At 46.3% G+C, this 27,419-nt stretch overlaps 1 protein-coding gene across 3 annotated transcripts in view; it reads right to left on the bottom strand.

Annotated features, from left to right (window-relative positions):
- Nucleotides 1-14,122: 14,122 nt before the first annotated feature.
- The window catches only part of FZD3 (frizzled class receptor 3), a 98,883-nt gene continuing 85,586 nt past the window's right edge, over nt 14,123-27,419 (bottom strand). For 2 of the 3 annotated variants that reach the window (XM_090024849.1, XM_090024906.1), the window contains exons 5-8: nt 22,803-22,951; nt 20,459-20,692; nt 19,264-19,430; nt 14,125-17,993 (exon numbers count right to left, since the gene is read on the bottom strand). In XM_090024849.1, the coding sequence (XP_089880975.1) occupies nt 17,944-17,993; nt 19,264-19,430; nt 20,459-20,692; nt 22,803-22,951 (600 nt within the window). In that variant the 3' untranslated portion in view covers nt 14,125-17,943. Of the gene's footprint in view, nt 19,431-20,458; nt 20,693-22,802; nt 22,952-27,419 lie in introns of all 3 variants that reach the window. The other variant, XM_090024994.1, reaches the window with a different exon arrangement.

Here is a 27,419-nt window from a genome sequence, read left to right as displayed (position 1 = left end):
GGAAAGCCCCTAGGTGCCCGTGATGCCCCATTCAACTCCTCCTAGCCCTCACCCATGGGGCCGGCAGGGGCAAGGCTGTAATAGCCACCCATGCCAACACCCCCATGCAAGTGCACGTGCTCGTGCTCCTGACCCCAGTGTGAGGCCGGAGGGCTGTTTCCACCACCCTAACCACAGCTCTGTCTCCAGCACTGCCCTGCCCTCCCCTGGCCTGACTTATTACAGGTTTGACCCCTGGGAGGCTGCACCTAGGCTCCTAGGGAGGGGCACACCTTTATTGGGCACTTGAGCCTAAGCAGAGAAATGCCTGGGAGTAAATAACAGACTGGATAATTGCAGAGGAAAGGATAGACCGAATAGTGGAAGATCAAGGGTCATGAACACCCGTGGAGCCGTCGACAGGAATAAGCCGGGAAGTCGATTAACTCCCTCGGCTCTGCCCTAATGGAAATGCCGCCGTCACTGCCAGGTGATGTGTTTCAACCCTAAGTGAAGCAGGAGTCTGAATTCGCCTTATTTCAATCTCCCAGACCCTGGGTCCTGTTACCACTTGGCCTTCATCCTGGGAAAAGTTCCTAGGGCCCCGCGGACTTCAGTTCATTCAAACGAACTGAAAGCTCAGTGATGTGCTCTTTGGAGGGAGCCTCAGCCTTTCCCCTCCCTTGTCTGTATTGGTTGCAGCTTATTTTTTTTATGAAGATTGAGGCAAAGTAGCTGTTGAACAGTTGTGTCTTCTTCACCTCTTCTGTTTCAAGATCCCCCCGGCTAGTGAGCCAGCAACCCACAACTGCCTCCGTCTTTCTTTCCTGGCCAAAGTATGCAGAGAGCCCCTTGATGTCCTTAGCTCTCCTCATCAGATCCAACTCAGCTTTCATCTTTGCTTCCTGGCTGCAGACTGCTGTTAATGGCATTCATCCTTGGGGAGTTGAGCGTCGAGCTGGAAGTCAGTACGGTGCGGCTGCACATAAACCTCTCAGCCGCTCTGCGCACATTTCAATTTGGGGTTGCTTTTTCCTTAAGAAGAATATATATATATCCATCAGTGCTCAGCATCTCCAAACCCTCCATATTTACATCTACTCAAACATGCTTCCCTTCCACTTATGAGAGTCCGCCAGGCTTAGGGTTGGGGAGGACCGGGTTAGAGAGCTTCTGGAGGGGTTGGACGTCTTCAAGTCAGCGGGTCCAGATGCCCTCCACCCCAGGGTGCTGAGGGAATTGGCTGCGGTCGTTGCGGGGCCCCTGGCACGGCTGTACGAGCACTTGTGGTGCTCGGGCCAGGTGCCGGAGGACTGGAAGGTAGCCAACGTGGTCCCCATCTTCAAAAAACGGAGGAGGGAGGACCCGGGCAACTATAGGCCCATTAGTCTTACTCCAATCCTGGGGAAGCTCTTTGAGAAGATCCTCAAGGAGCACATCTGCGATGGGCCGGCCTCAGGGATGATGCTCAAGGGCAACCAGCACGGCTTCATTAGCGGCAGGTCATGTCAGACCAACCTGATTGCCTTTTATGATCAGGTCACAAAATCCTTGGACGCAGGTGTTGCCATGGACGTAGTCTGTCTGGACTTCAGCAAGGCCTCTAACACCGTCTCCCACCTCATCCTCATTAAAAAACTGGGTGACTGTGGCATTGATGCCTACACAGTCAGATGGATTGCAGGTTGGCTGAAGGGTCGCACTCAGAGGGCGGTGGTGGACGGGTCATATTCGACCTGGAGGGATGTGGGCAGTGGGGTCACAAGCTGGCAGAGGGTAGATTTAGGTTAGACATCAGGAGGCGCTACTTCACGGTCAGGGTGGCTAGGAGCTGGAACCAGCTTCCAAGGGAAGTGGTGCTGGCTCCTACCCTGGGGGGCTTTAAAAGGAGGCTGGACGATTACCTGGCTGGGGTCATTTGAGCCCAGTTTTCTTTCCTGCCCAGGACAGGGGGTCAGACTAGAAGATCTGCAAGGTCCCTCCGACCTGACTTCTATGAATCTATAAACAACCAGATCCAAACCCAGTGGATGAGCAATTTAATTGTTACTAATACTTGTATACAGCTTGGCCTTTCCCCCCACCCATAATTGCTCCTAAACTTGAAAAACATCACTCCCAAAATGCCTTGCATGGAGCTGCTCTCTGCCAAGTACCAGATTCATTCCTGAGGATTAGAGGCAATGGTTTACCAGCACAATGTGCATGGGTGCGGCTACTTGCGGTTATTACTTACATAGCAATTCAACGTCTTCAAAGAGCTTTACAAATGCTAACTAATTCACTCTCAGCCCAGCCCGGCAGGTAGGTCTGGATCTATGCCTGCCTTAAAGACAGGGAAATGGGTCGAGAGATGTGTGCCTCACTGCAAGAGAGACCTTGTGAATTTGTGATTCCCCCAAAGGTGTCCAGGGAGCTGGGATGAGAAATATGGACCTTCCCCTCTTTAGACCTCAGCCCTCAGCCTCCACACATTAGAAAGCGTCACTGGCTGAGACCAGGAAAAGCTGCCGTGATAAGAGACACGAGTTGGCCTGACCAGGTAGTGGTACGTGATGATCCTGTGGATGCCGCGGGAGGATGCTAGGGATGTGGAAACAATATCTGCCCGTGAGGCCCAGCCACGTGTCGTCAGCAGCTGCTCCCCACGAGCTCCGCTCCCTGAGTCCGTGGTGTCAGCGGCGGAGCTGGGAGCACGCGGTGAGCAGCGGTCTGGACCCCACGCAAGTATCTCCTCTGTTAACTAGCTAATTAACAGCACCCTTGTAACAGGGGAGACGGCTCTGGATGGCACGTTTCATAGTTTCATAGTTTCATAGTAGCTAGAGTCGGAAGGGACCTAGGTAGATCATCTAGTCCGACCCCCTGCCTTGGCAGGAAAGAGCACCGGGGCCAGATGACCCCGGCAAGGTGCTCATCTAACTTCCTTTTAAAAATCCCCACGCTAGGAGCCTGCACCACTTCCCCTGGAAGCCGGTTCCAGGCCCTAGCCGCCCTGACTGTGAAGTAGCGCCTCCTAATATCTAATCTAAACCTACCCTCCGCCAGCTTGTGACCGTTATTCCTGGTCACTCCTGGCAGCGCACGGGGGAACAGGGACTCCCCCAATACCTGCTGATCCCCCCTGACCAGTTTGTAGCAGGCCACAAGGTCCCCCCTTAACCTTCTCTTGTGGAGGCTGAACAGGTTCAGGTCCCATAGCCTCTCCTCATAAGGCCTGCCCTGCTGACCCCTGATCATACGAGTGGCCTCCTCTGGACTCTTTCCATATCGTCCACGTCCCTCTTGAAGTGCGGCGCCCAGAACTGGACGCAGTCCTCCAGCTGCGGCCTGACCAGTGCCGCACAGAGGGGGAGGATCACCTCCCTGGCCCTGCTTGAGATGCATCTGTGGATGCAGGACAAGGTGCGGTTGGCCTTCTTGACTGCCTCCCCACACTGCCGGCCCATGTTCATCGTGGAGTCAATGACGACTCCAAGATCCTTTTCCGTCTCCGTGCTGGCAAGAGGGGAGTTCCCCAACCTGTAAGTGTGGTGCCGGTTCTTCCTCCCCATGTGCAACACCTTGCACTTATCAGTGTTAAACCCCATCCTATTCTCATCCGCCCACCGTTGCAACCTGTCAACGTTATCCGCAGCCTGGGGAGAGGGATGGCCTGATGCCGCAAGCTTCGCAAGCCTCGCAGTGGACAGTCCCCCACCCCTCGGGGGTGGCAAGCAAGCAGCGGTGGATTGACCCAAAGGTGGAGCCGGATCCAGATCAGCCCGAGTCCTGCACCCTGCCGCAAAAGTGCATCCGGCGGGCGCCCTGCTCTGCCCCTGTCCCCACGCAGAGGCGCAGCGCGGTCTGGCAGGGGTGGGGAGGCGCCCTCCGCACCGACTCAAGGAGCTCAGTCCTATTCTGCTTGTCAAAGAAAAGACTATGGAGGATGTTGCCAAAGGGTCAAAGGTGTTTAGCTGGCTCATTTTCAAATACAGTTCAGCGCATAGAAACCTTTGAGGACGGGAGCCAAAGTATCTGTGGGGGCGGGGAAGAGAAATTTGGCCGGAGGGGATGCTACAGCAGCGGGTCTCAACCCCGTTAGACCTTGCTAGACTTGAAGCCCCCTCGGGAAATGCTGCCTCTTAGCTTTTACGCTTTGTTGACTGCAGAGAAATACCAGAGCGATTCTTCTGTTGCAACGAGCTCTCAGAAAGACCCCAGCGGGGCAGGGTGGTTTTCACACCACGGATTTCTATGTGGAATCGCTGCATTTAATGTTGTGAATCGTGCTTGCACGCCTAACCGCTGACACTGCGATGAGGTAGTCCCCCTCCAGCGCTCAGGCCAGGCATGCACAATCAACAGTGGGGCGAGTAAAGTGCATGGAAGTCTAGACCTGCTCCGGAGGCCGCTCCACCTCATGAGTCCTCCCTTGTTTTTCCCACAGCAACTCTCTCAAGGGCTCCAAGTGCTTTCATACAATCATAGCAAATGAGGGTGCAAGGGACCTCAGGAGGTCACATCTAGTCCAACCCCCTGCTCCAAGCAGGACCAGCCTCAACTCCATCATCCCAGCCAAGGCTTTATCCACCCGGGTCTTCAACACCTCCAAGGATGGAGTGGCCACCACCGCCCTGGGGAGCCTGTTCCAGTGTTTTACTACCCTCCTAGTGAGAAAGTTTTTCCTAATATTCAACCTCAACTTCCCTTGCTGCAGCTTGAGCCCATTGCTCCTTGTCCTGTCATCTGCCCCACTGAGACCAGCCCGGCTCCCTCCTCTTTGCAGCCCCCCTGCAAGGAGGTGAAGGCTGCTATTCAATCCCCCCACAGTCAGCCTCTCCTCACAACTCATGTCCCCCAGCCCCTCAACCATTTTCTTTCCTTTCCGCTGGACTCTCTCTAACTTGTCCACATCCTTTCTGCTGTGGGGGGCCCAAACCTGGACACCAGACTCTAGATGTGGCCTCCCCAGTGCTGAGTAGAGGGGAAGAATCGCTGCCCTCCATCTGCTGGCAATGCAGACAAGGAATTAACCCTCTGATTCCCTGGTGTAGGTGGGTTTGTATCACCGCTATTGGGAGGAGATGGGGACCAGGTGCAAAGAGGCAAAGCAATTTGCATGGGGCCATGTGGTGAGACAGCGGCAAAATGGGACACACAGCAGGGGGGTCCCATGTCTCAGGCCTGCAGCATAGCTGCTAGGGCCTCTCTCCTCTTCGTGCAGCTCACTGGTTAATCAGGTGCACAAGGAGAAGACCGGTTGTCAGACGTGGCTGCTAAGTAACCCAGAAGGAAGTTTGCTTTCAAAAATAAAATTGTCGGCCTTAATCCAGCACCTTTCTTAAAGGAAATATAAGCAGCTCCCTTCAAGGTATTTGTGCCCGCAGAGAACCCCGCCTCTTCCCCAGAGGCTGCTCTGAGGACAGTGTTTTAAACACCAGATAGAAAAACATGCTGAAATGCTACAGCCCATTTCTGTGGCTGTTCGAGCCAATGGGAGCTCTGCAATGGACTCGGACGAAGAGGCAGGGCTGAGACAGGAAATACACGTAAGCTCTGTGGTCTGAATCTCTATGGGGCAAAGAGCTCTCTGCTTCGGGCGGCTGGGGAACGCAGAGAAGAACGGCTACGAAGGAATTCACTGGCACAAGCCGCCTATCCAGAGTGGCCTTGGTGGCACTTTCGAAGTCTCTGTCACTACCCACAAGCTCAGAGTGGGTTTGGTAATGGAGCAGGTTTGAATCCTAGACAAGGAGGGTGGAAGGGAGCTCAGGAGGTCACATCTAGTCCAACCCCCTGCTCCAAGCAGGACCAGCCCCAACTACATCATCCCAGCCAAGGCTTTGTCTACCCGTGTCTTCAACACCTCCAAGGATGGAGACTGCACCACCTCTCTGTGTGACCTGCTCCAGTGCTTCACCACCCTCCTAGTGAGAAAGTTTTTCCTAATATCCAACCTCAACTTCCCTTGCTGCAGCTTGAGCCCATTGCTCCTTGTCCTGTCATCTGCCCCTACTGAGACCAGCCCAGCTCCCTCCTCTTTGCAGCCCCCTTGCAGGGAGGTGAAGGCTGCTATCAAATCCCCTCAGTCTTTTCTTCTCCAGACTAAATCAGCCCAGTTCCCTCAGTCTCTCCTCACAAATCATGTCCCCCAACCCCACAACCATTTTTGTTGCCCTCCACTGGACCCTCTCCAATGTGTCCACATCCTTTCTGTAGTGGGGGGCCCAAACTGGACACAGGACTCCAGATGTGGCCTCCCCAGTGCTGAACAGAGGGGAAGAATCGCTGCCCTCAGTCTGCTGGCACCGCTCCTCCCAACGCAGCCCCGGATGCCGGTAGCTGTCCTGGCACCAAGGGCACACTGCCGGCTCCTGTCCAGCTTCTTGTCCCGTCACCCCCGGGTCCTTTTCTGCAGAGCTGCTGCCCAGCCCGTCAGCCCCAGCCTGTACCAGTGCATGGGACTGTCCTGTCCTAAATGCAGGACTTTGCACTTGTCCTTGTTGAATCTCATGAGATTTCTTTTGGCCCAACCCTCCAATTTGTCGAGGTCTCTCTGAATCCTAGCCTGACTCTCCAGTGTATCTACTACTCCCTGCAGCTTCGTGTCAGCTGCAGACTTGGTGAGGGTGCACGCTGTGCCATCTTCCAGGTCGCTGATGAAGACATTGAACCAAACCGGCCCCAGGACCGACCCCTGGGGCACTCCACTGGATACTGGCTGCCAACAAGACATCGAACCATTGATTACTATCCTTTGAGCTCAGCGATCCAGTCAGTTTTCTATACAACTTACAGTTCATCCATCCAACCTGGACTTCCTTAGCTTGCTTGCGAGACTGCTGTGGGAGAGCATATCAAAAGCCTTGCTAAAGTCAAGGTATATCATGCTCATTGGTCTCCCACATCCACACAGCCAGTCATCACATCATAGAAGGCCATCAAGTTGGTCAGGCATGGCTTGCCCTAGGTGAACCCTGCCCTTTTCCAGTCATCTGAGACCTCTGCCCATTGCCACGACTTTTCAAAGATAATGGCCAGTGGCTCTGCAATCACATCCACCAACGCCCTCTGCACCCTCGGGTGCATCGCATCTGGCATCATGAAAGAGGAGAAAGATCCCATTCAGGAGTAATCTGCATTACTGGTGCCCTTCCCCTCAAGATCCTGAGTCCTGGAAGGCCTCTGACAGCTTCTTGATCAGAGAAGGGTCCTTGCTGAAATGGAAGTGAGCTGCGGGGAATGAAATAAAGCTGAAAATAAAGCTGAAAATACCTCAGCCCGGAACTAGGCCAGCACTTCCCATGGGGAGGAGACAGGCCAGGCTGAGTGTAGCTTGCCCGTACCCACTGACAGCAAACTGAGTGAGGTAGTAAAGGGGCGTTTGTCAATTCAATGCCCACCCCAGTGGGGAGGGAACCAAGGTAACCAACACCTGGCAAGTTACTGTCAGGGGCGTTTCTTGTATCATCCTGGCTGATAAATTACTGCTGTATTTTCTTCTTCTTGTGTCCTGTAACCACTTTTCATTTGAGTCCAAAAACAGGCATATTCTATTGCTCTGTAGCCTTAATCAAAGTCCTCACTGGTGCATCAACTTGAGTTGATGCTGTATCTTTTCCCCTCCTAATAAAGTTGCCCGTGTTTCCTACAGACTCAGGCCCCCTGAGAAGAGGGAAGGATTTAAGACCGCTACCAGTTACTTAACCCGGCCCTCGCTGCCGCCGACAGCGCCCGATAGAAGGATGATGTTAAACTAAACTTATTTAACTCCAGCCCCTTTGGCTGTACCCAGAAGCCACAAACAGGGCTATTCAGACAGAATCACTGTGGCTCAAGGCCTTGTACTCTGGTGAAGATTAATCTGCATTGTTGTTTCAAAGAAGTGGCCTCCGCTGTGTAGATGCTATCATCAGGCATTTCTTCATCTTGGATTAGACCATGCCTTTGCACTTCGGCATTTATTGCTTAAGGCCAGAAGAGATGGCTTAGCAGTCTAAACCTCAGACTTGAAGTGCCTACAGGCAGACTCCCTGGAACTGCAGGTTTGAATTCGGGCAGGATTGGCTCAGCTTTTCACCTTTCCAAGGCAGTTTTGAGTAGGTTAGCACATGAGCGGTCGCTCAAAGGGGATCTAGAAAGGCAAGGTCCCCTCAGACGGTGCTGATCCTGCTGTAGCACTTACAAGGAGTAAAGTAACGGGATAGACGGGACGGAATAATCCAGGCCTGGGAGGAAGGATGGTTTTGTTGCTGGGACCAGGGGTCCGGCAATCTGGACTCTGGTCCTGGTTCTGCTGCAGAACTGGCCCTCTCTGCTCTTTCATCTACAGAAGTGGGGTAAGAATAATTCACATTTATTATAAAGTAGCATTCAGTCAGGCACTGTACAGATCCATAGGATGACATGACCCTTGTCCTGAAGAATTTATCCCCTAAACAATTCCCTCCCTACTCGCATATGCATGTGCTTAATTAATTATTACAAAGCTCTTGAAGATTCTTGTCTGGAGGCCGCTGCAGATGTGTAAACTGTTAATTATCAGCAGTCATGGCTCGAGGAAGGCAAACGAATACTAGCCCTGTCCTGCAACAGCAACTCAAACTGCTCGTCATCTTTTTCTCCATTCCACATCCCTTTTTGTGTAGGGAATGGTAAATTAATCACAAGAGCATCCATTAATACAGAAAGGAAGATACATTAGGGATCTAATGGCCACCTCGACTCAGCTGCTTTGCACATCTGCAGCACATTTCAATCTTGTTACCTTAATATGGGCCAGGATCCTGCAGTCACATCTACCCTACCAGCTCCACGGAGGATCCATGAGTGCAGGGGTCCAGCAGACCCTGTATATTTAATGTAGTTTTACCAATTCTGCTGATAAACCACGCAGGATGGATCCCATGGCTGACTGAATACACCTATTAAAACACTAGAACCCCTTTACTTCTGGATACTTGTTTTATACACCTCACTGTTGTATACGGTGTTTTACACACCTCATTATTGCATGCCTATTTTACCCATTTTCTATCTGCCACACTACATGTCAGGTACACTGCTCCCTGCTGCACAGATATTTTTATGAGTTTTGCGGTAGTACTTAGGATCCCAGCCCAAATCATGGGCCAGAAACCCCCTGTGTATAAGAAGAAGGAGCAAAGCTACCATCCATGTGCCTTCCAGGAGCATTATTCATTCTAAAACAGAGTTATTCGCATGCTTGAAAGGCAGGTATTACCCCTTTGCTTGGTGCACAGGATTTTTTATGGATGTATTTCTGGGCGAGTGGCTGGCCGGTCAGTACTCCCAGAACAGAACCAGGGCTAAGGCAATACCTGTTAATTACTGCAAATCTCATCACCTCTCAGTTTCCTTACTGCTAATTTGTCACAGTACAACAGGCTGCCATAGGAAAAATGTCACTTTGATTACCATCACTTTGCTTCACCTTGCCTGTAGGCTAATGTGGTGTAGCAGGATTAATTAATTTTGCTCAATAGATAAAGGAAGCATGAGACAAACAGTAACTCTTCATTTACTGGATCACATCTAATCCAATCACACGGGGCTGCTTACTGCTAGGATTTAACACTTTTTTGAGCTACCCCGCAGGTCAAGTCCCCCAAGGAGAGCTCAGGTGTTGTGTCCAGAAACAGGACTCTCTGATAGCACGAAGGGAAGAAATAGAGAGAAAATTAGCATCCAAAATAGTGCACAGTCTTGTCTCTGTGACACCACTCCTGAAGTGTCTCGGTCACATGGGAGTTGTGGGGCTTGTGCTGTCCTGGTGTCTACTGACCTCATTTTTTTTAGGTGCTTATAGAAGTGTCTCAGCCTCTGTGCCTGAAGGAGACAACCCTGGAGGGAAAAGCAAGTTGTCCCCTTACTGCCCTTCTTACAGGTCACATCCCCCGAGTGGGACAGGTCCCCATCTCCCAGGAACGAGGGTGAAACTCTTCAAGCTCCATGCCCACAGCCTAAGGAAGGAAAAGGCTCCATATCAACTGATTAATTCCCTGAGTGATGCAACCCTCCAGTCATTTCTTTTTATTAAATGGGAGATGTCATGCAAAGGACAACACACAAAGCTCCTTTTCATCACCCTATTCCTGACTGAAGAAGCTGTGGTGACTTTTTCAGATGCTTTCAAAGGACATAAGAATCAAAGGTACTTTTTTTGTTTAATCCCATTGTCTATACACCAAGCAGATGTTTCTTGTACTTTAGCAGGGCAGACTCTATCCAATTGCTGCATTTCTAAGGATTTTGAAGGCATTGGAGGAATTTTTAAAAGGTGTCAGGGCTCATTATTTCTGACAGCTTCCAGGTGGGATTTGTATCTGGATTATGTTGTGATTCAGGGCCTTAAGGGATTGTTAAGCACTCTTTTGAAAAGGCAGGAGCCAACTGTAGTACTAGTGTGCCAACAATCAGGAGAGGCAGCAGAAACTACAACTGAGCCAAATAAACTGGATTAAATAGCTCACAAGCAGGAAAACAAAGAATGTTTTGTATATTCAGAGACAAAGCACCTTTAAAACAGAGTTCAGGTTCTCAGCTGAAAAGTGACTCCTCCCAGGAAATACCACAGCAGGGCTCCAGTTGCAATCTGGTTTCAGATCAGATCCACTCCCTTTGCAGGCTGAAAGCTGATCTTTTTATCTCCCTGGGATCTGAAAGACAAACTGGATTCTTTCTGGGCTGTAAATCTTCTCCAGGAATAAGGATACCGTAGGTCAATGTCTGTATTCAGTTACACCTGTATAATTCAGTACTGCCAACATTGGGCACTGAAAAAAAAATCATTAATCAGACAGACAAAGAAAAAAATCACTAGATTGCAGTTAGACAGGAGATTTAACAACAATGTATTGTGAGTCCTTTCTACTTTGCTTTCAAAGTTTTGAGCTTCTTCTATGCACTCAGGTCATATTTTTTAAGCTTTTTTTCTGCCACCTAGAAGACTCCTTTTACATGAAAGCAGATATTCCCAGGGCATGTTTATATTCCTCACTCGCCATGCCAGGCAGTGCCATGCTGCAACACCCGGCTGCTCCGTGGGCACTAGTCCCCTGTGCACAAGTAGTATAGCTGTGCCAGGTTTCTTAGCCACGTCCCTCCTCTGATCTGCAGCACCACACTGAGGCAACTATGCGACTTCTGGCACGGAAGGTAACACGCATCGAGGAGGTGGTGTATTCAGGCTAATGCTGTCTGGCGCAGTAAATTAGCAGCACAGACATGGTCTTGGATAATCACAGAAGCCCAAGAATGGGCTTTGTGAGAAACGTCAGGGGTTACAAGTCAGCTAGTATTTTTTTCACTCCTATTGACAAGTTGATACTGTGATCATTAGCTATTAAGAGGTCCCATGGTCACTTTTGTGACCCAAACGGCATTTTGAAGGGGGGAAAAAATCCTTGATTCATTGGTGTTAAATGCAAACACAAAACAAAAATCCCGAAGTCTGGAAGTTGCATGTAAAGCAGTGTTTCGGAGCGGGGGGTGGGTGGGGGGGAAATGTACCACCCCAAACACAGGGCTTAAAATACAGAGTTAAAATGCCCAGACAATCTGCTGTAGGGTGAGTAGAGCTCTCACATGTAAGCAACTCCTAGGACAGCATTTCTCAACCCATGAGTTGCAAGAATATATGAAAGGGTTGTGAACAAACTTTAAAAATGGAATCTCCTTTAAAGGAGAAAAACATGGGAAACCGTGGCTTCTCTCAGGCTGGCAGAGTTCCCACCTGCAAGGGGCTGCTTGGGGTCCCCCATATGCCCACCCCCTGCCCCACACGGGCCTGGGGGTGGGGGCAGCAGATCAGGAGTGAGGGGCACTGGGACAGGACTGGCCCTGGATGTTTACAAGTGGGTCCTGGTACAAAAAAGGTTGAGAATCAGTGTCTTAGGAGACTGGACTGGCAAGGCACCAGCTCAGAGGTCATTCTTGCTAAACAACTGGCTGTTTGTTTTTTTAATCTGTCAAAAGTGATCGTTTTTAGACTACTACCTGGCCCGTGTTGGGAGGACAACGTCACCCTGCTTAGCAGAGACCATCTTGGTTTCCCCAAACACAAATCTTAGATCATTCTACCCATCTTGAACTTGAAACCTTTTCTAAGTCCATTCAACCTTTCCAACTTCTCTTGCTTACAGTTCTGCAGTCCAATCAGCTAACAATTTAACTGCAATGCTTTGAAGTCCACAGGTGCGTACATGTGCATCTGTCTTGGTGGGAGAGGAGGAGATGGTAAATGCTTTCTAATGCACCAAATCGTTTTGGGAGAAAAGATAAATGAGATTAGATAGTGGGGAAATATTAAGTAAAGGTCCCTGTAGAAGGTAGGTACTATCTTCTCTCTGATGAGCCGAACCTGCTGAAGATTACACACTGCTAGGGAATATCAGCGCCCATGTCAGGGATCTGGTGGTCTGATAAGGGCATCAGAACAACTGGCAAATGCACGCACAAACACTGCAGGACAAAAGATCCACCTTAAGCACATGCCTTCCTAAAAACCCGACTTAGAACAAACAACAAGTGATTCCAAACTGTATTTCTTACTTATTACTGGCCCTTCCTGTATCAGAAGGCTCACTATAGAAAAAACTGGCACCTTTTTGTTGAAAAGATTTTCCAGCAGGCCCAAACTTTAAAGGGATTCTGCTCTTTCCTACTGCATAGCTAAAGGCAGCAATGGTGAACCAGTATCCTACTGAAAACATCCTCCCTGCGTCTTTCACTTCCACATGTCACAAGGCTCTTGCATACACGTGGGGAGCAGGCTGTTAATCAAGTCTGCTGGAGCATGCAAATCGCTGCGCATCATGTCACTGTCTCAGCGTCGCCACGTCTCTCTGCACTGACAAATGACAGCAGGGTGCTTCGAAATAAAACGCCCAATGAGCTTTAGTTCAAAGCGCTCCACTGCCGTTCTTTCAGCGCGAGGACGTGAAGCAATGTTGATACGTGTGACATGCGGGCACTTTTAATTAGCATAGCTTGCTAATTAAAGCGCCCAGAACTATGTCAGGAGCACACGTAAAAATGCCCATAAGTTTCAAGTTTCTCTCAGTCTTGGTTATTAAAGATTTCTTGGAGATCTTGGTTTCTTTATGGTTTGTCCTTACTAGTTGGCACTTGTTATTAAAAAATGGTGAGGAAGTCACTGTGGCAATGGCCAAAGGAGTCAGCCAACCTGACTTGTGCGGTTACAGTAAAAAAAAGAAAGCAACATTTTCAGAGGCAGAAGAAACAGGAGGGAAACGTGCCATTGTATATACCAACAGTGCATCCTCACTGAGAGCACTGCAGTGCCGCTCTCATGGATCTGCGGGAGGAGCCTCCTGTAGATCTATTCAGCCTGCCAGGGAATATGATTTTCTTGCACTCAGCCCAGGGCCTCTACTGTTTGCAAGGAGGAAGCCAACGGCTGCACTACTCCACGACGAGGCTCTGTTATCAGCACCTCTGCTTCCCAGCATACCCCTTCCAGCAAGTCCAAAGAACTTAAATTTGTGTTTGTCACCTAGTTTCCTGGCTTTATAATCATCTATCTGCATAAGATGATGTAGTATATATGATCTCTTGTCCCAGACACTGATCATGAAATGTCCCCAACAGTTCACTTAATTTTACAAAATAATACCACAGGGCAATGTTCTCCTGTACCAAGCAGGAGATTGCACTGTACCATTTAAGAGGAAGGGCATTATAAACTCCCAGTGTAGGAACAGTCTTCAGTGAATGGGTTATTCTTTGTAAAAGGGTAAAAACAAACCAGTCTCAATTCTGCAGAGACATCTGAACTCCAACTCCATCCTCAGCTTTGTTGTTAACTCTAGGCCCTGATCTTGGTGCATGTCCTCCTATGTAGAAGCTGTTGCTTCTAGCTATGGCAGCATAAGAAAGAGCTTATGAATAGGTACGTATAGTATAACTTCATGCATAAAAGTGCAAATCTCCCTGCCTTCTGCCTAATATAAAAAAAATGTTATTCTGAGTCAGACCACAGGTCTATCCTAAGGTCCAGTATCCTATAGTTTACAGGGGCAGAGGATGGATGATAAAAAAGTAGCATTAAATCCATCAAATCACATATCCAAGGCAGCTGGTGGTAAGAGGTTTTATATGGAGTATATATACATTTTGGAAGGTCTTCTATAGCCTATTAATGAATAGACTGACATTTTTACATCATTTTATTAAAAACATGTAAAGTTCTAAAATTAAAATGTACATCTACTACATCATAATCAGTTTGTACACTCACAGGTAAAGTGCTAAAATTAAATGTTACAAAACCGACACTGGACTACTGTAAACAAGTCTAAGAAGAGCTGAGTGCAAGTAAAACCAGCTAATGTTAGGTACGGTATCATGCTAATCACCCTCTACACACAGATCTCACAAACACTAAAGCTTTCCCTCTCCTTCAGTAATGGACAAAATTACAATACATACATGAGCATAACAGAACCATTTGAAGAGATGACAGTGCTGTTCAGTAATTCTTCAGTACATAAGAAACTACAGCAATGCTTTATAGGCAAAAAAACCAAATCTGTAAGATATCCCATCTCAGACTCATGGCTCTTTAGAAAACTTAATTCAGTTGCAGGACAGACAAATCAGCATTAAGTTTAATCTGACATTCAAGTCCACATTTCATGGCTCAAACAACCTCCAGTCACAATGAGTCATCTGCACGTGACTGTAATCTGTCCAGAATATTCATCCCGCTCTAATGGTCTAATTCTGCACATCCTCACAGGAACTTCCAATGAAATCAGCAGACAAGGGAGAGAGAAGCAGCTTGCATGTCTGGGCCTTAAGTTTAGTGCTCACAAAGAGCAACAGCAGTAGAGACTTAAGTCTTCCAGTCAAGTTCTAAAACAGCTCCAGTGCAGATTTCCTCCCCTCTTCTTTGGATGTACTTATATTTCGGTCACTAATTGCCCGCACACCCAAGCTAGCTAGTTTAAATGCTGACAGCAGGATCGTTATGGCAGCATAGGAACTCAGGGATGCTGCAAAACCTACCCGAGCTGCTGGGTAAAAAGACTTAGAGTCTGTATTGTATTACATTGTTAGTGGTACCTGTGCCCATTAGATGCTAACATCAGGCACATCTATGTGAGCTGCAGCAACTGCAGCTTAGACCAAGCCTTTGACTCAACTGCAAGTTGATGGGATCAGTAATGCAGTCCCCATGCCCCTCCCAGTGTCAGTGACAGGGCAGAGTTAAGGTGGTAGAGGGTATGATGGTACTTGTCTGCTAGGATCTGGACTGTGACCATTAGCCTGATTTCACATAGGGACATGCAGAATCAGACCTACAGTCACTAACAAGCCAGGAGGCAGCCATGCTAGTAGTCAAGAGATGCTAAACTATCCCGTAGTTTGCTCTGACCATCCATCTCTTAAATACATGCTTTATAAAGTTCATATCTAAAGTTTCTGCAGCAAAATTTACATTTTCAAACTAAAAACTAAGAAAATTTACAGTATTTGTGACTGAGCAAACTGCTTCACAGCCAAACTTGTGGCTTTCTTGAATTTTCCAATTTTTTTTTTTTTTGGGGGGTGGGGTGGGAAAGACAGCTTGCAATTCAATAGGAAAAACACAGCCCTGCAGACATGCTGTGTTCCCACACAAAAGGTTTCCATGCAGCATTACTGCAACTTAACGGTGCAAACATCTCATTAAAACCATAGAAGTGGTGGAGAAGCACATTTGTAATAAAGCAACCAAAGGCATAAAGAACATAACCAGCTCTAGGGATTCTAGTGCCACTGGCAATCAGGCAAATACCTGCCTTTGCCACCTCCAGTCAGTTGCACAACTCCAGGGACTGCTGAACAATTCAGTGCCACTGTGCAATGCCCCTGGTCTCTCTGTATACAACAGCTGGCCCTGAACAAGCGCACTGGCATCAGGTGTCTGAGGGAAGCATGTTGTGCTATACGCTGGAGAGAAATTCGGGGTGTTCACTCCCTGACGACAGGATGCTGCCAGTGGTGGAACAGCTCAAGCTCAAGGTGCCCTGCTAACACGTGGGGGCAAGGGAGTGAAAAGAGTCTTGTGGCTAAAGCATAACCAGGCATCGAAAGACTTGATTCTCTTTTCAGCACCGCTACAGACTTTCTCAAGACCCGAGGCAAGACAACACCCCTGTGCCTCAGCTATCCCAGCTGTAACACTGTGATAACAATCTACTTTCGCATGGATTCAGGGAACCTGCTTCTGTGCAGCTTCTGAAGTTGCAAATTTAGGACCTTGTTGGGTTATGCTCCACTTCCATGGAGGCAAAAGCCAACATTTGACAGTAGGGCTGTAGTATTTCTCTGCCAGACCAGGGCCAAGAGTTATTTGATTGAACTAATGGAGCCCCTGTTCGGACAGCAGCATCGTGGGACAAGAGGAGGTTAGCTGAAGTCTGGGAGAAGGGGTTTGCTCCCACATTCTCTGCAGGAGGACAGAGCTCAGGGAGAAGCGTGCTTATGCTATGGGGTTGTCTTGGGGGAGCACTTGTCCCACAAGCTAGGTGGTTGGGCAGCAGGCTGTGACAACCTTACACAGACAAGGTGAAGCTTGCTTACCCATTTGTAAAGGGCTCTGATTATAAAAGAGAAAGGTGCTATAAAATACCATATGACATAGTAATTCAGTTCTGAAGCTAAGAGGCAGTGGAGCTGTGATTATGGGGAAGGAGCATGGGAGGGGAAGAGAAGCAGCTGCTGAGACCAGTATTTTGCATTTTAAATCACCGCTGCAGTAATGGAGCCTTTACTCTGTACTCCAGATGTAGAATAAGAGTGAAGAACAGGCTAAAAATATCTACATCTGGAACACAGAATGAAGAGCCATCTCGGTCCCCATCCCCACACCAACACAGATGAAGCATTTGCTGTCTCCATCCCAGGAGCTTGTCCAGCCTCTTCTTGAAAGCCTTCAGTGAAAGAGGTTCCTCTGTGAAGCTGAAGATTTAAACCCCACAATTAACCGATTTCAAATTAACATGGATGTAAGCACAACCATCCATCCCCACACACAGTATAAAACAAGTCAAAGCATGGTTGCAATGAGAACAGTATTGCCAAACAATCAATGTAAACACTTTACATTATTTTGTTCCATTATATTAAAATATGGATGATGATCAACTCCCTTAGTAAATCCAAATTCCTATAAATCATCATCCCTTTGCTGAAGCAAGAAGAAAGGTACAAAGTTTAAGCTAAAATAAGCTTAAACAACCTCATATTTTGTTATCATTGTTGATGTGGAATTGTAACATGTCCAACAAAAGCCACTTGACAGACTTTGCATACACCCTGTGCTCTGAAAAAGAAGGTAGAGAATAATCAGACTATTAGCACTGTATACTATCATTGTGGCAGCTTGCTACACACAAAGCCGAGCCATTAACTTCTATCCTTAATAGTAGGATTGACATAGAGAGGAGAGCAGAGTGGCTTCTAAAGCTTTTTATTGGAAGTTGGTTTTGGTTCATGCTTCTCCTTTGGAGCAAAGCCTGGTCTGACTAGGAAAAACAAATTTACAGTAACTCTGCTATTAAAGGCAAGGTGACTCCCAGAGTAACCTTTGATTTCAAAGATTAGCACAGCTAAGTGATTTGCTGTAGTGTGACTGGGGCACAATTAAAATGAATCATGTTTGCAAGGCCCAGCTCTTGTTGCTCTCAAAAGCCTCTGAAGTACAGATACTGAGTTGTTGCCTTATTTTTGCCCCTGAGCTATACCACCCAAGCGTTACAAAGGCATTTCAACATGCCTGAAACAGGTCAACCAAGGGAATGTATGCGAGGACAATGAAAAAGTAAGTGTACGTTTCCCAGCAATGTTCTCCAGTAATTAATGAGGTAGGTTCAAATGTAACCAGTGTTTCCTCATGGTGAGCAATACTTGAAACTTATAACATAGCTGCTCCAGAAGATCTACTGTACCATATTAAATATGATTGGACTCCGCCTGCAATGTTGACAAGGACATGATATATCCTAAAGGCAAAATGAGAGCAAAATTATTCACAAAAAATATTGAACCCCCCCCTAAGTTTCTGTTCTCTGAACCTATTCTGGAATGGAAGAACCTACAGTAAGAACTAATCCTCTATGCAGTGCACACTCCACCTAACCTGGTGGGTTTTAGCCTGACACTTTGCTTAGTCCCAAAACAGCATAGTGGTAGTAAGCTTCTGACAATGCATCCCCCCTCTCTGCCTTCATAGGTGAAGTTGGGCTGATACATCTGTGCACTCATGGATCCCTGAGGGATCCCAATATCTCCTCTCGGGTTAAGGGAAAAATCCAGGTTCCCCCACAACCTATATTTTATAGGTCAGAAATAGGCAAAGCTCAACTGCAATGTTCATATGTTAATATCAAACCACTCATTTTTAAATTAACTGGGTTAACTGGTTCAAACTGACCTTTCCACCTCTTCCCACAGAAATTGTAAACAAGTACAATATTTAAATAGCATTTTGTAAAAAATAAAAAAGCAAGGACAGTATACGTTATACAAAAAAACACCCTTTCACTGCCCTATCCCAATTTTTCAGCCTGAACAACTGCAAAAACTCATGATCTTCAACAGAGTTTTCATTCTTCCTCCAGAATGCTCATTCTTTTGTTGCATTTCCAGTGTACTTGTTTAAAAAAATGTCTACTGATTTCTCACAGATGTCCTTTGTACAGTATTTAAGATGCAGCCTGCCCTCTGTGCTTAATAAAAACACTACCAGTTTATTAACTAAATCAAAGACAAAAAGGTCACTTGGAAGAACCCCTTCAATATTCAAGAGTTTCTTTCTGCTTCCTGGAACTCTTAACATGACCTCACCAATTGGATCTTCAAGGGTAATATTTATTGAAACAAAGACAAACTACTTGGGTGGGTTTCCAAATGACAAATTCAACTGTGGTGCGTGACAGGAAAATAACCATTATCAAATAAATAATTATCTACGTGTAGGTTCATTTGGAAGCTACAACCAACTCTTATACTTTTGTTATTCTCTAGATCGCAGATCAAACATTCCAACTTTGATGTAAGCATGAGAACAGCTGGCTCTGAAAAAGAGAAACCAACTTTTCAGCTTCCTGATGCGTGAAATCAGCACCTGATGAGAGGCATGATAATACTGAGCATTATCACATTACTGAGAAAGGGGCTCCAAGATACACTATCGTATATGCTCATTGTTTTTGTTGAACACATATCAAGCACTGGTTCCATCCTCTTCAATAACCCGGTTCATGCTTGTACCATGTGTGATGTGCGTCATGGGGTTGCTGCTGAGATCCCTGATGCTGCTGTGACGCGACTGTTCGTTAAGCCGATGAGAACTGCTATGCCTGGAGTGATCAGTCAGTCGTGACATACTGCCGTGAGGTAGTCGGTCTTCCATGCCTCTGTAGCTGCAGGGGGTATACCTAATTTATAGACACAATGTCAAGTTCTTCATTACCATGGGCAAAAATGTGGGGGAGGGAACTTGCCATATATAACATTGCATTTCTGCATTGCACTAAACTTCTATTCCTGGCTGTAACTGACCTGCCATGACCTTAGTCAAGCTGCTTCATTCCTTTTGCCTGAGCTTTTCCATCTAGAAAACAGGGATAACAATAGTATAGATAGCAGCATATGCTATATCCCCCCTCCTGTCTGCCGTTATGAGTAAACCAATGTGTGGAAAAGACCCGAGGCAAGAACTAGCACTGCAATAAAAATCTGAAGAAACTCAGCATGTCAGAAACCAGATAAAACAGACCGGTCTGATTTTATCTCAGCTAAAAGGGCAAGCATCTTTTTAGGGTAGTGGGGAAAGAGGTGGTTGGCTTTTTAATACTGACCCTGTTATGAATCTAATGAATGACTACAGGAAATTGTCAGGCGATCATTTGTCAATATGTACGTATCCTATAGTAAATAGTTGCTCAAATGACAAATATCATACTCTTTAGCTATACCTCAAGCTACAGTGTGTATTTGTTTCATTTCAAGGGAGTTATGACAGTTTACACCAGGTGAACATTTGGCATTTGGTTATTCACACACACAACTGTACAGAGCAGCCCCATTCAAATGTTAGACTCAGTTTGGAATAGGTTGTTTCCCACATGCTAGCTGCTACACACATAACCTGTTGCATCTCTATAGAAAGTCATCATCTGCATTCGTGCTCGGTAGCTCATTTATTCAGTGGCACTGATATTACTTCCTTGGAGTCCATGTTACATTACTGCATTACAAGCCTGATGCTAAAATTCTTTAAGGACCCAGTAGGACAGAGAGACTGATTCAGAAAGGTGAATATTGACAGAGGTTTGGCTTCTAACATGTTGGTAGCCTAAGATCTGTCAATGCAAACCTGCAGGTAATGAGCACGTTGTCCCCTATGTGTGTGTCAATCTACTCCATTTCCATTAAGCTTCTAAAAACTGTGAAGGAAACTCACCTGCCATCACGTGACCTATGCAAGCTGCCATGATAACTGCTCACTTTGCTGTGGATGCTGCCTGCTTTGCTCCTCTGGTCATCCATCATTGCCAGCTGAGTAGATGAGGCGTGTGTGGAGGTCCCCTGGGTGGAGGTCCCTCTCGACTTTCGGATGATGGGAGTATTAGGATCCCTCAGGAGCGACTGGGCGAAATCGGGCTCTTGCAGCACCTGACGACTCTCATTTACTGTTCTGGTCCAATCATACAAGCAGAATAATTAATATTACTACAGCAACATCAAAGGTTTAAAAGCAAACTGCAAGAGCCCTTACTAACTGGCTTATTCTATAAACATGCTTCTTTAATACATAACAGCAAAGGTGGTACAACCTGGGCACACACATTGCCTAAACAGGACTCATAGTTGCCAAATTTTAAGTATATAATATGAATATTTTGGCCAATGCTCTTACTCTTACAGTAATACCTGTCATTGTTTTTCTAACTCAGGCATGTAAAGCATACGGCAGTGTAATAGCAATGTAACTAAAAGTTCAACCTATTACCTCACAAAATCCATAGGATATGAGAAGCTGCTGGCATACAAAAAAAGTAGACAATATATTTTTTTAATGTATGCTTTTGCTTTCATCTCTGACAGCTTTGGAGATATTGCAATGGACTAATATGCTCATATCACCTCCAAAAAGTACCTCATCAGCACAGAAGAAAAGCAGATCTTTTTTCCAAATGGTCATTTTTAAATCTAGCTTGTGTTAAGTCAAGAAAAACAGTATGCTGGGTGGAGTACAACCATACAGAAGCAATCACATTTTGCCTTTGGCCTTTAGCTAGTAGTTGCAGTTCCCAGCCTGTGCATTTGCTAGACCACCCACCTTTTTTGATGGACTGAAGAAAAGGAACACGCTTAGTACTTGCTCTGCTCAGAAGAACATTTCCTCTCTGTACATTTGTTTTTTTTAAATCTTCCTCTGGTGGTCATCAGTCATCACCTTCCGTGCCCCCTGCTCATCAAACGGCCGCTGTCTGTGCAGTAGGATGCCCACTGAAAGCTCTTTGAAGACAGACCCAGCTCTGCCTCTCATTGCTGATCTGGCTGCCACAGCAGAAGAGTTCTGCTTGAGCCAGCAGGCTACTCTGCATGTGGTCTGCTTTACTGCCCTACTGCATTAAAACTAGGACAGGTACATGGCAGGACTCCCAGCACTTTACCCACAATTTAAGTCAGTGATTCTCAATCAATCAGGGTGCCACAGTTCCAGGGGTGCCATGAGATCCTTTTAAAGGTCCTGCCAGGTGACACTCAAAATTAGTGTTGTTAGGTGTGCAAACACCTGCAAGATTCACAACAAACCCAAGGATTTCTAATAGGAATCAATGATGTCAAAAACATTCTGACCTGTTATGGCTTTTTCGAGTTCTCTGAAACAGAGGAATTGCTTTATTATTTTCTGTGACCAAGAAATGAGTGACAGCTAAGAGCTGACATTTTCTGAAGGTGGCCTTGAGTCTAATATGTTTGAGACCCACTGATTTAAGTGAACAAGTATGTTCATGGTAAGGCAATGGGATGTTATGAAACTTCCTTCGTCTCCATTGTGCTGAACTTCGGTCCTGTGTCATACAGTGTCCAAACTAGCCTATCACCTCTAGGCAGCCTGTGCTAGTCACATCTAGGCTAGCAATTCCTCAGTAAATCCAGGTGCGAAAACTGATATTGTAGAATATGTGGCACAGCTATTCAGCAATAGATACTGTCCTCAAGTCACACACTATCATAATCTAAAACAACTGTAGAAAGCCCTAAGACAAGTTGCACAGTAATTTTAATCAAACTGCACTTTGAAAGTAGATTCCAGTGGTCAAGAGAAGGATTAAAATCTCAAACTGCTGCAGAAGCTCGATGAATAAATCTTTGTTTCATATTACAATATATGAGGCAGTTTTTGTAGGTGATATACATCAGCTGTCCAGCTGAGGAAATTGTGTCTTTGAAGAAAGAAGTTACTCTATTCCAACCCTCCACTACAGATAAAAAGTTTGTAGGACCATGCCCAACCTCATGTCTTTTGAGAACAAGGAAGCAGATAATGGATGAAACACATTACTTGATTCTGTTGCCAGGAAAACAAATCTTGGACAAATACATGACAGGGCTTTTGTTCACTTTTAAAACGCATTGAGCAGTGCAACATTTCTGGATAAGTTTTCTTCTGTACCTGTCCTTACTTCCATGAAGAAAATTCTTAGTAGTATTAACCTAAAGTGCTTCTCAGGATTACAGGCAAGGAAGTTTATCTGCCAATATTTTATGGATTCAGCTGCCATGTATCAACTCACTCTTTTTTCCTGCGTCCATGGAAAAAGCTGGCCCATTCAAAACAGGTCTTCTTGCTTCCAACCCAGAAAACTGAAGGTATCCCAACCACTAGAGCCATCAGATACTTCATCAGAAAGAGAATGAGGTCAGGGCGACTCATCTGAGTGACCTAGAGAGGAGAAAACAGACATGACCATTATGCAAACCATCATAGTGCATTACTCCATGTGTTAATTCATTTAAAATAACCGTTTCAGCCTTGAGCCAAAGTAAACACCCACGGGGATCCTTTGTTTTAGAGCTCTAGGGAGCATGACAGAATGTGTTGTTGGGGCTAGTGTTGTGCAGAACAAAAGATTTGACTGCTCTGAAGTCTCCGTCTTTATTTGCATTGCTGCTTTTTTGTTTAGTGTAAGCCGAATCATTCTGAAATATTTTTTCTAGTTTACAAAATGGAAGGGCTCCATTTTAAACAGAAATGAATTATACAGAGCTGAGAGCTCTTTCTGTACAAAAAATAAATCAAGAAAAAGAAACCTCCACACCTTGGAATGAACAACACCAATCTGTCTCCCTTATCATTCCAGAGTGGAGTCGCATTCTTGTTTCCCATCCCTTATCAGCAGGGTGCTATTGTATAACTCTCTGCAAACTCCCTAGAGGATTACTAATGAAGAAGCCATCACATTTTATGCAGAAGTCCTTAACCCCAAGTGAACAATGTGCACATTAATTTGACAAAGATAATGATCGGTACATTCTGGGAACATCTTGTGTAACTGAGAGAAAGGGCTAATTCAAAGAGACACGGTTTCTAAGAAAACTCATGGCATGGTTTTTAAAGAAAAGTTAGCATCGTAACACAAACATTATATTTCAAGCTGCATCCCCATGGCAAGCCAGTTGCTTAGCCCGGTGGCTTCCATAGGGGAATTTGTTCCCTGAGGAGCTCCTCGGCCAGTCCTCTAAAGCAAAGTCAAGGCTTTGATTAATAAATAAAAAATCCCTCTGCCCTGTCCCAGACACTAGGAAGGGAGCCACTCCTGCTTTGGCCCCAGCACAGCAGCCAGCTGTTCCTCTTGCAGCTTGCTTCTTCTTCCTCTTGATTACTTTCCTTTGCTCCCAATAGGATACTCCTTGCTTATCCAAATGCCCCACAGCCAGGCTCTCAACAGGGTTGACTATTCCTCTGTAAAGAGACAGACCACCATATAAAGAGACCTAATCAATAAGGATATGTAACTGCCTGAAACAGCCCACCAGCCTCTTAGAAACTGGGACGACCAACTGATTTGTATGAGTACAGGGTAGGCTACTTGAACCCCTATAAGTGTTCACATTATATTCTCACTTATACCATGGTATGGCTGCACTGCAGTGGTGGTATGCTCTGGAAGGGCCATTTCCAAGGATGCCCTGCCCCATGACATACTCTAAACCCAGAAGTAGGCCTGTGAAGATGCTTGGGACATCCTTCTACAGCGTCTCAAGATTTCAGTCTCCAGTGAGTTGAACAGCTCCTAGGAATAACCCCAGAGCCTCATCTTCACAGGTCTACTTTTGGGTTTGGACCATGCAGGTGGGTGCTGGTAGCTGGGACACTTTTCTATATGGTCTAGCAGGCTATGTGGTCATGATGCTGTAGACGAGCCCTGAGTCTCAGAAATCCATGATCATCAGCAAGTTACTTCCCATCTCATGATTTCTACCTACCAGTCAAGCTTTAACAAAAGCCTTCAGTAGCAATATTATCTACCATTAAATGATGTTGAAAATGAGGAGCAAAATTAGTCAGCTGTACAACTGTTTCTTAAAAACATCAAAACTCACCATTTTCTAGCACTGAAAATAGGGTGAGATCAGAAGCAGATCAAATGATCTTTTTTGAATGTAACATGCAGACAGCAGTAAGCAGGAAGTTCATTTCATGAGGATGTAGCAAGTCCTTGCTCCTTGATTGGGGTAAGTGATTGTGTCCATTATCTGATGGCTAGTTTGGCTGAAGTTCATAGCCTGCAGAGTCAGTCTGGGGTATTGTGCGTTGTGGTCTCACAAATGATAGTGCAGAGGAAGGCATGCATGCTGTCAAATACCCACTCCATACAGAACACTTCAAAGCAAGTAATGCGGCTTGCCGTAGCACTGGACACATGTAAATAAGTTGTCCTGGGGTTGCCCATTGGCATGTGCCAAGCACTGCTCTCAAGAGGGTACGTTACATCCATTTTGGGGATGTAGAGTGGCCATCTATGCAGAGTAGGCATGTTCTACCTCCCTGCAGTGCTCACTGCTAATCAGCTATTAACTGTCAAGAACCAAAGGGAAAGGGTAGAACTGACCTGGGCAAAGGGTTTATGAAACCAAGTAGCCAATGACCAAGACAGCCTGTGAATACAGCAGTAAGCATCTAAATCCCCACTTCCCCCTCTTTTTAAGACACAGCAATGAAGTGACTGAGACAGCAGTGGAGGATACACAACGAGTTGGATTCAGATGACTAGATGTAGAAGCAAAACAGTGGAGTAGTGACCTAATAGAAACTATTTAGTCAAGCAGGGTATAAAGAGAGGTTGCATTTCTCCCAAGAGAAAGCCTGTTGTCCTGGAATCTACAGAGTCCATTGAATCACTTTAAGTACCTGTGAAGTATGTGAGCTAAAACCTGCAAGCTCTTTTTCCCAGGACAATGCTGTATAAATCTGTTAAACTAATCCAGTCGGTCTTAATCCGGGTACTGAGGCACCCTGAGGTCTTTTGAAGGGTGCCATGAAATCCACACTGGCAGATCAGGGCAGGGAGCTGGGACCTGCCCCTCCCCTGCAGCTCTTTCCAAGTCCCCAGCCCCTGATTAGGGCCAGGAGCTCCCTGCTGCTGAGGCATGTGGACATTGTCTCTGCCCCAGCAGCAGGCACCCCCTGGAGCCAGGAGATAGCCATCTCCTGGCCCTGTGCTCCCTGCCAGGCCCTGGGCGGCAGGGGCCCATTGCAGGGCTGCAGGACACTTGGTGCAAAGAGCAGCAAATCTGCTCCCTAAACCCCACATGTGTAGATGCTTGCCCAAAAGCACTTACTCCAAAGTAGCTTACACCAGAGTAAATTTAGGCTGGATCAAATGCACATGTAGACATGCCCACTGTGGATTTTCTCCAACTCTCTGGTGCCACTCCTAATTTGATAGATCTATAATTAATTTGCCAGCTCTTTCAGAATTTGGGGTTGACAATCATCCTTATCCTGCTGGCTAGGATCCAAATTTTTTTTTAATTTTCACCTTGGCTGTGGCAGTTTCTGTTTCCATAACCTCTTTCCCTTGAGCCATCCTGTCTTTGCTCCCATGATCAACATCACTGTTCTTATTGAAAAGTGAGGCGAAGAGCTCATTTCAGCTTTCACATGCTCAGTTTTCATCAAGCAGTAGTGTTGCTGGTTGTTGCTTCCAACTTTGATGTGCTGCAGAGCACTTCTCATGGTCAACCTCTCTTCCTTTTGCTTTGGGACTGCAAAAACAGAACTTGCCTGGGAAACTTTGAATAATGCCTACCTAAGTCCACCTTCTTCCCTGAAATTTCAGCATAGATTTGCATTATTTACTACACAGTCAGGCAAGTGCATTGTCCATCTGCTCCACTTTTACTGTGCAGTAAAGTCAACTCAATGTGTAGCAAATTTGTCATGAGGATACATGCTTGTTTTCACCATGCTCATTTGTAGGGGCATAACAATAAATGACTGTCATCTTCATCTATCCCATCTGGAATTTCAGGCATTGTTCTCTTATTAACTGCTTCCCTGTCTATGATGGCACACTGTGCAGTGCCCATCATGATCAGAGCACTTCCTTCTCTTCTTGCTGCAAGGTTTCCAGTTTGATGCAAATCTGCTCCTGTCCTTCTACACTCATTTAGGCTGAGAGTCTCTCTCATAAATTAAACACATTTTCCCAATATGCAGCAAATGTACATGATTTTAGAATGCAGGTACAACACCTGGAATGAACCTGGTGCAGAAGACTCTTCAAGACACCAGCTTCACGTCAAGGCTAGGTTTGACTGGCATCTGTCATATGGTTCACATGTGCCCTGCTCAATGATCCAAGGATCAGAGACTGCAGTTGACAAAATCCTCAGTGGTTTCATGACAAGAATATCTTAATAGAGATAGGAAAAAGATAATGACATAATGTAAGGCATTGGTACCACCCCTTCAGGAATGCTACGTACAGGATCCTTCCATAATTCAACGTACAGGATCCTTCCACTAATTCAAACTGGAATAGGTGCAGAGTGGGGTGTATTAGAATAATATGGCGAATGGAAAATGCATATGAAAAAAAAGAATCCAGATTGTTAGCCTGGCAAAACAAATGTTGAAAGGGGAGATTATTGTGCTCTCCAATTCAGGGGAGGAAAGGCTAAACACACTAGCAAAGGAGAAGAGCTATTTAAGCATAACGATAATATTGACAAAAAACACAAATGACAGGGGCACGACCAGGACTTAAGTGGTTGGGGCTTGACCCTAGGAGGTCACAGTCCAGAAGCCCAGGAATAGACAGGGTCAGGGAAGCAAGGGTCCAGATTAGAGCTGGGAGTCAGGAGACTGAGGTCTATGAAAGGGGCCATGACATAAGCTGTTCTGA

The sequence above is a fragment of the Crocodylus siamensis genome, chromosome 1, assembly GCF_052110815.1.
Source record: "Crocodylus siamensis isolate JL-2025a chromosome 1, ASM5211081v1, whole genome shotgun sequence".
NCBI classification, from domain to species: domain Eukaryota; kingdom Metazoa; phylum Chordata; order Crocodylia; family Crocodylidae; genus Crocodylus; species Crocodylus siamensis.
Note: the sequence above shows the minus strand (reverse complement) of the source record. Positions and strands in the feature narration are given on the sequence as shown.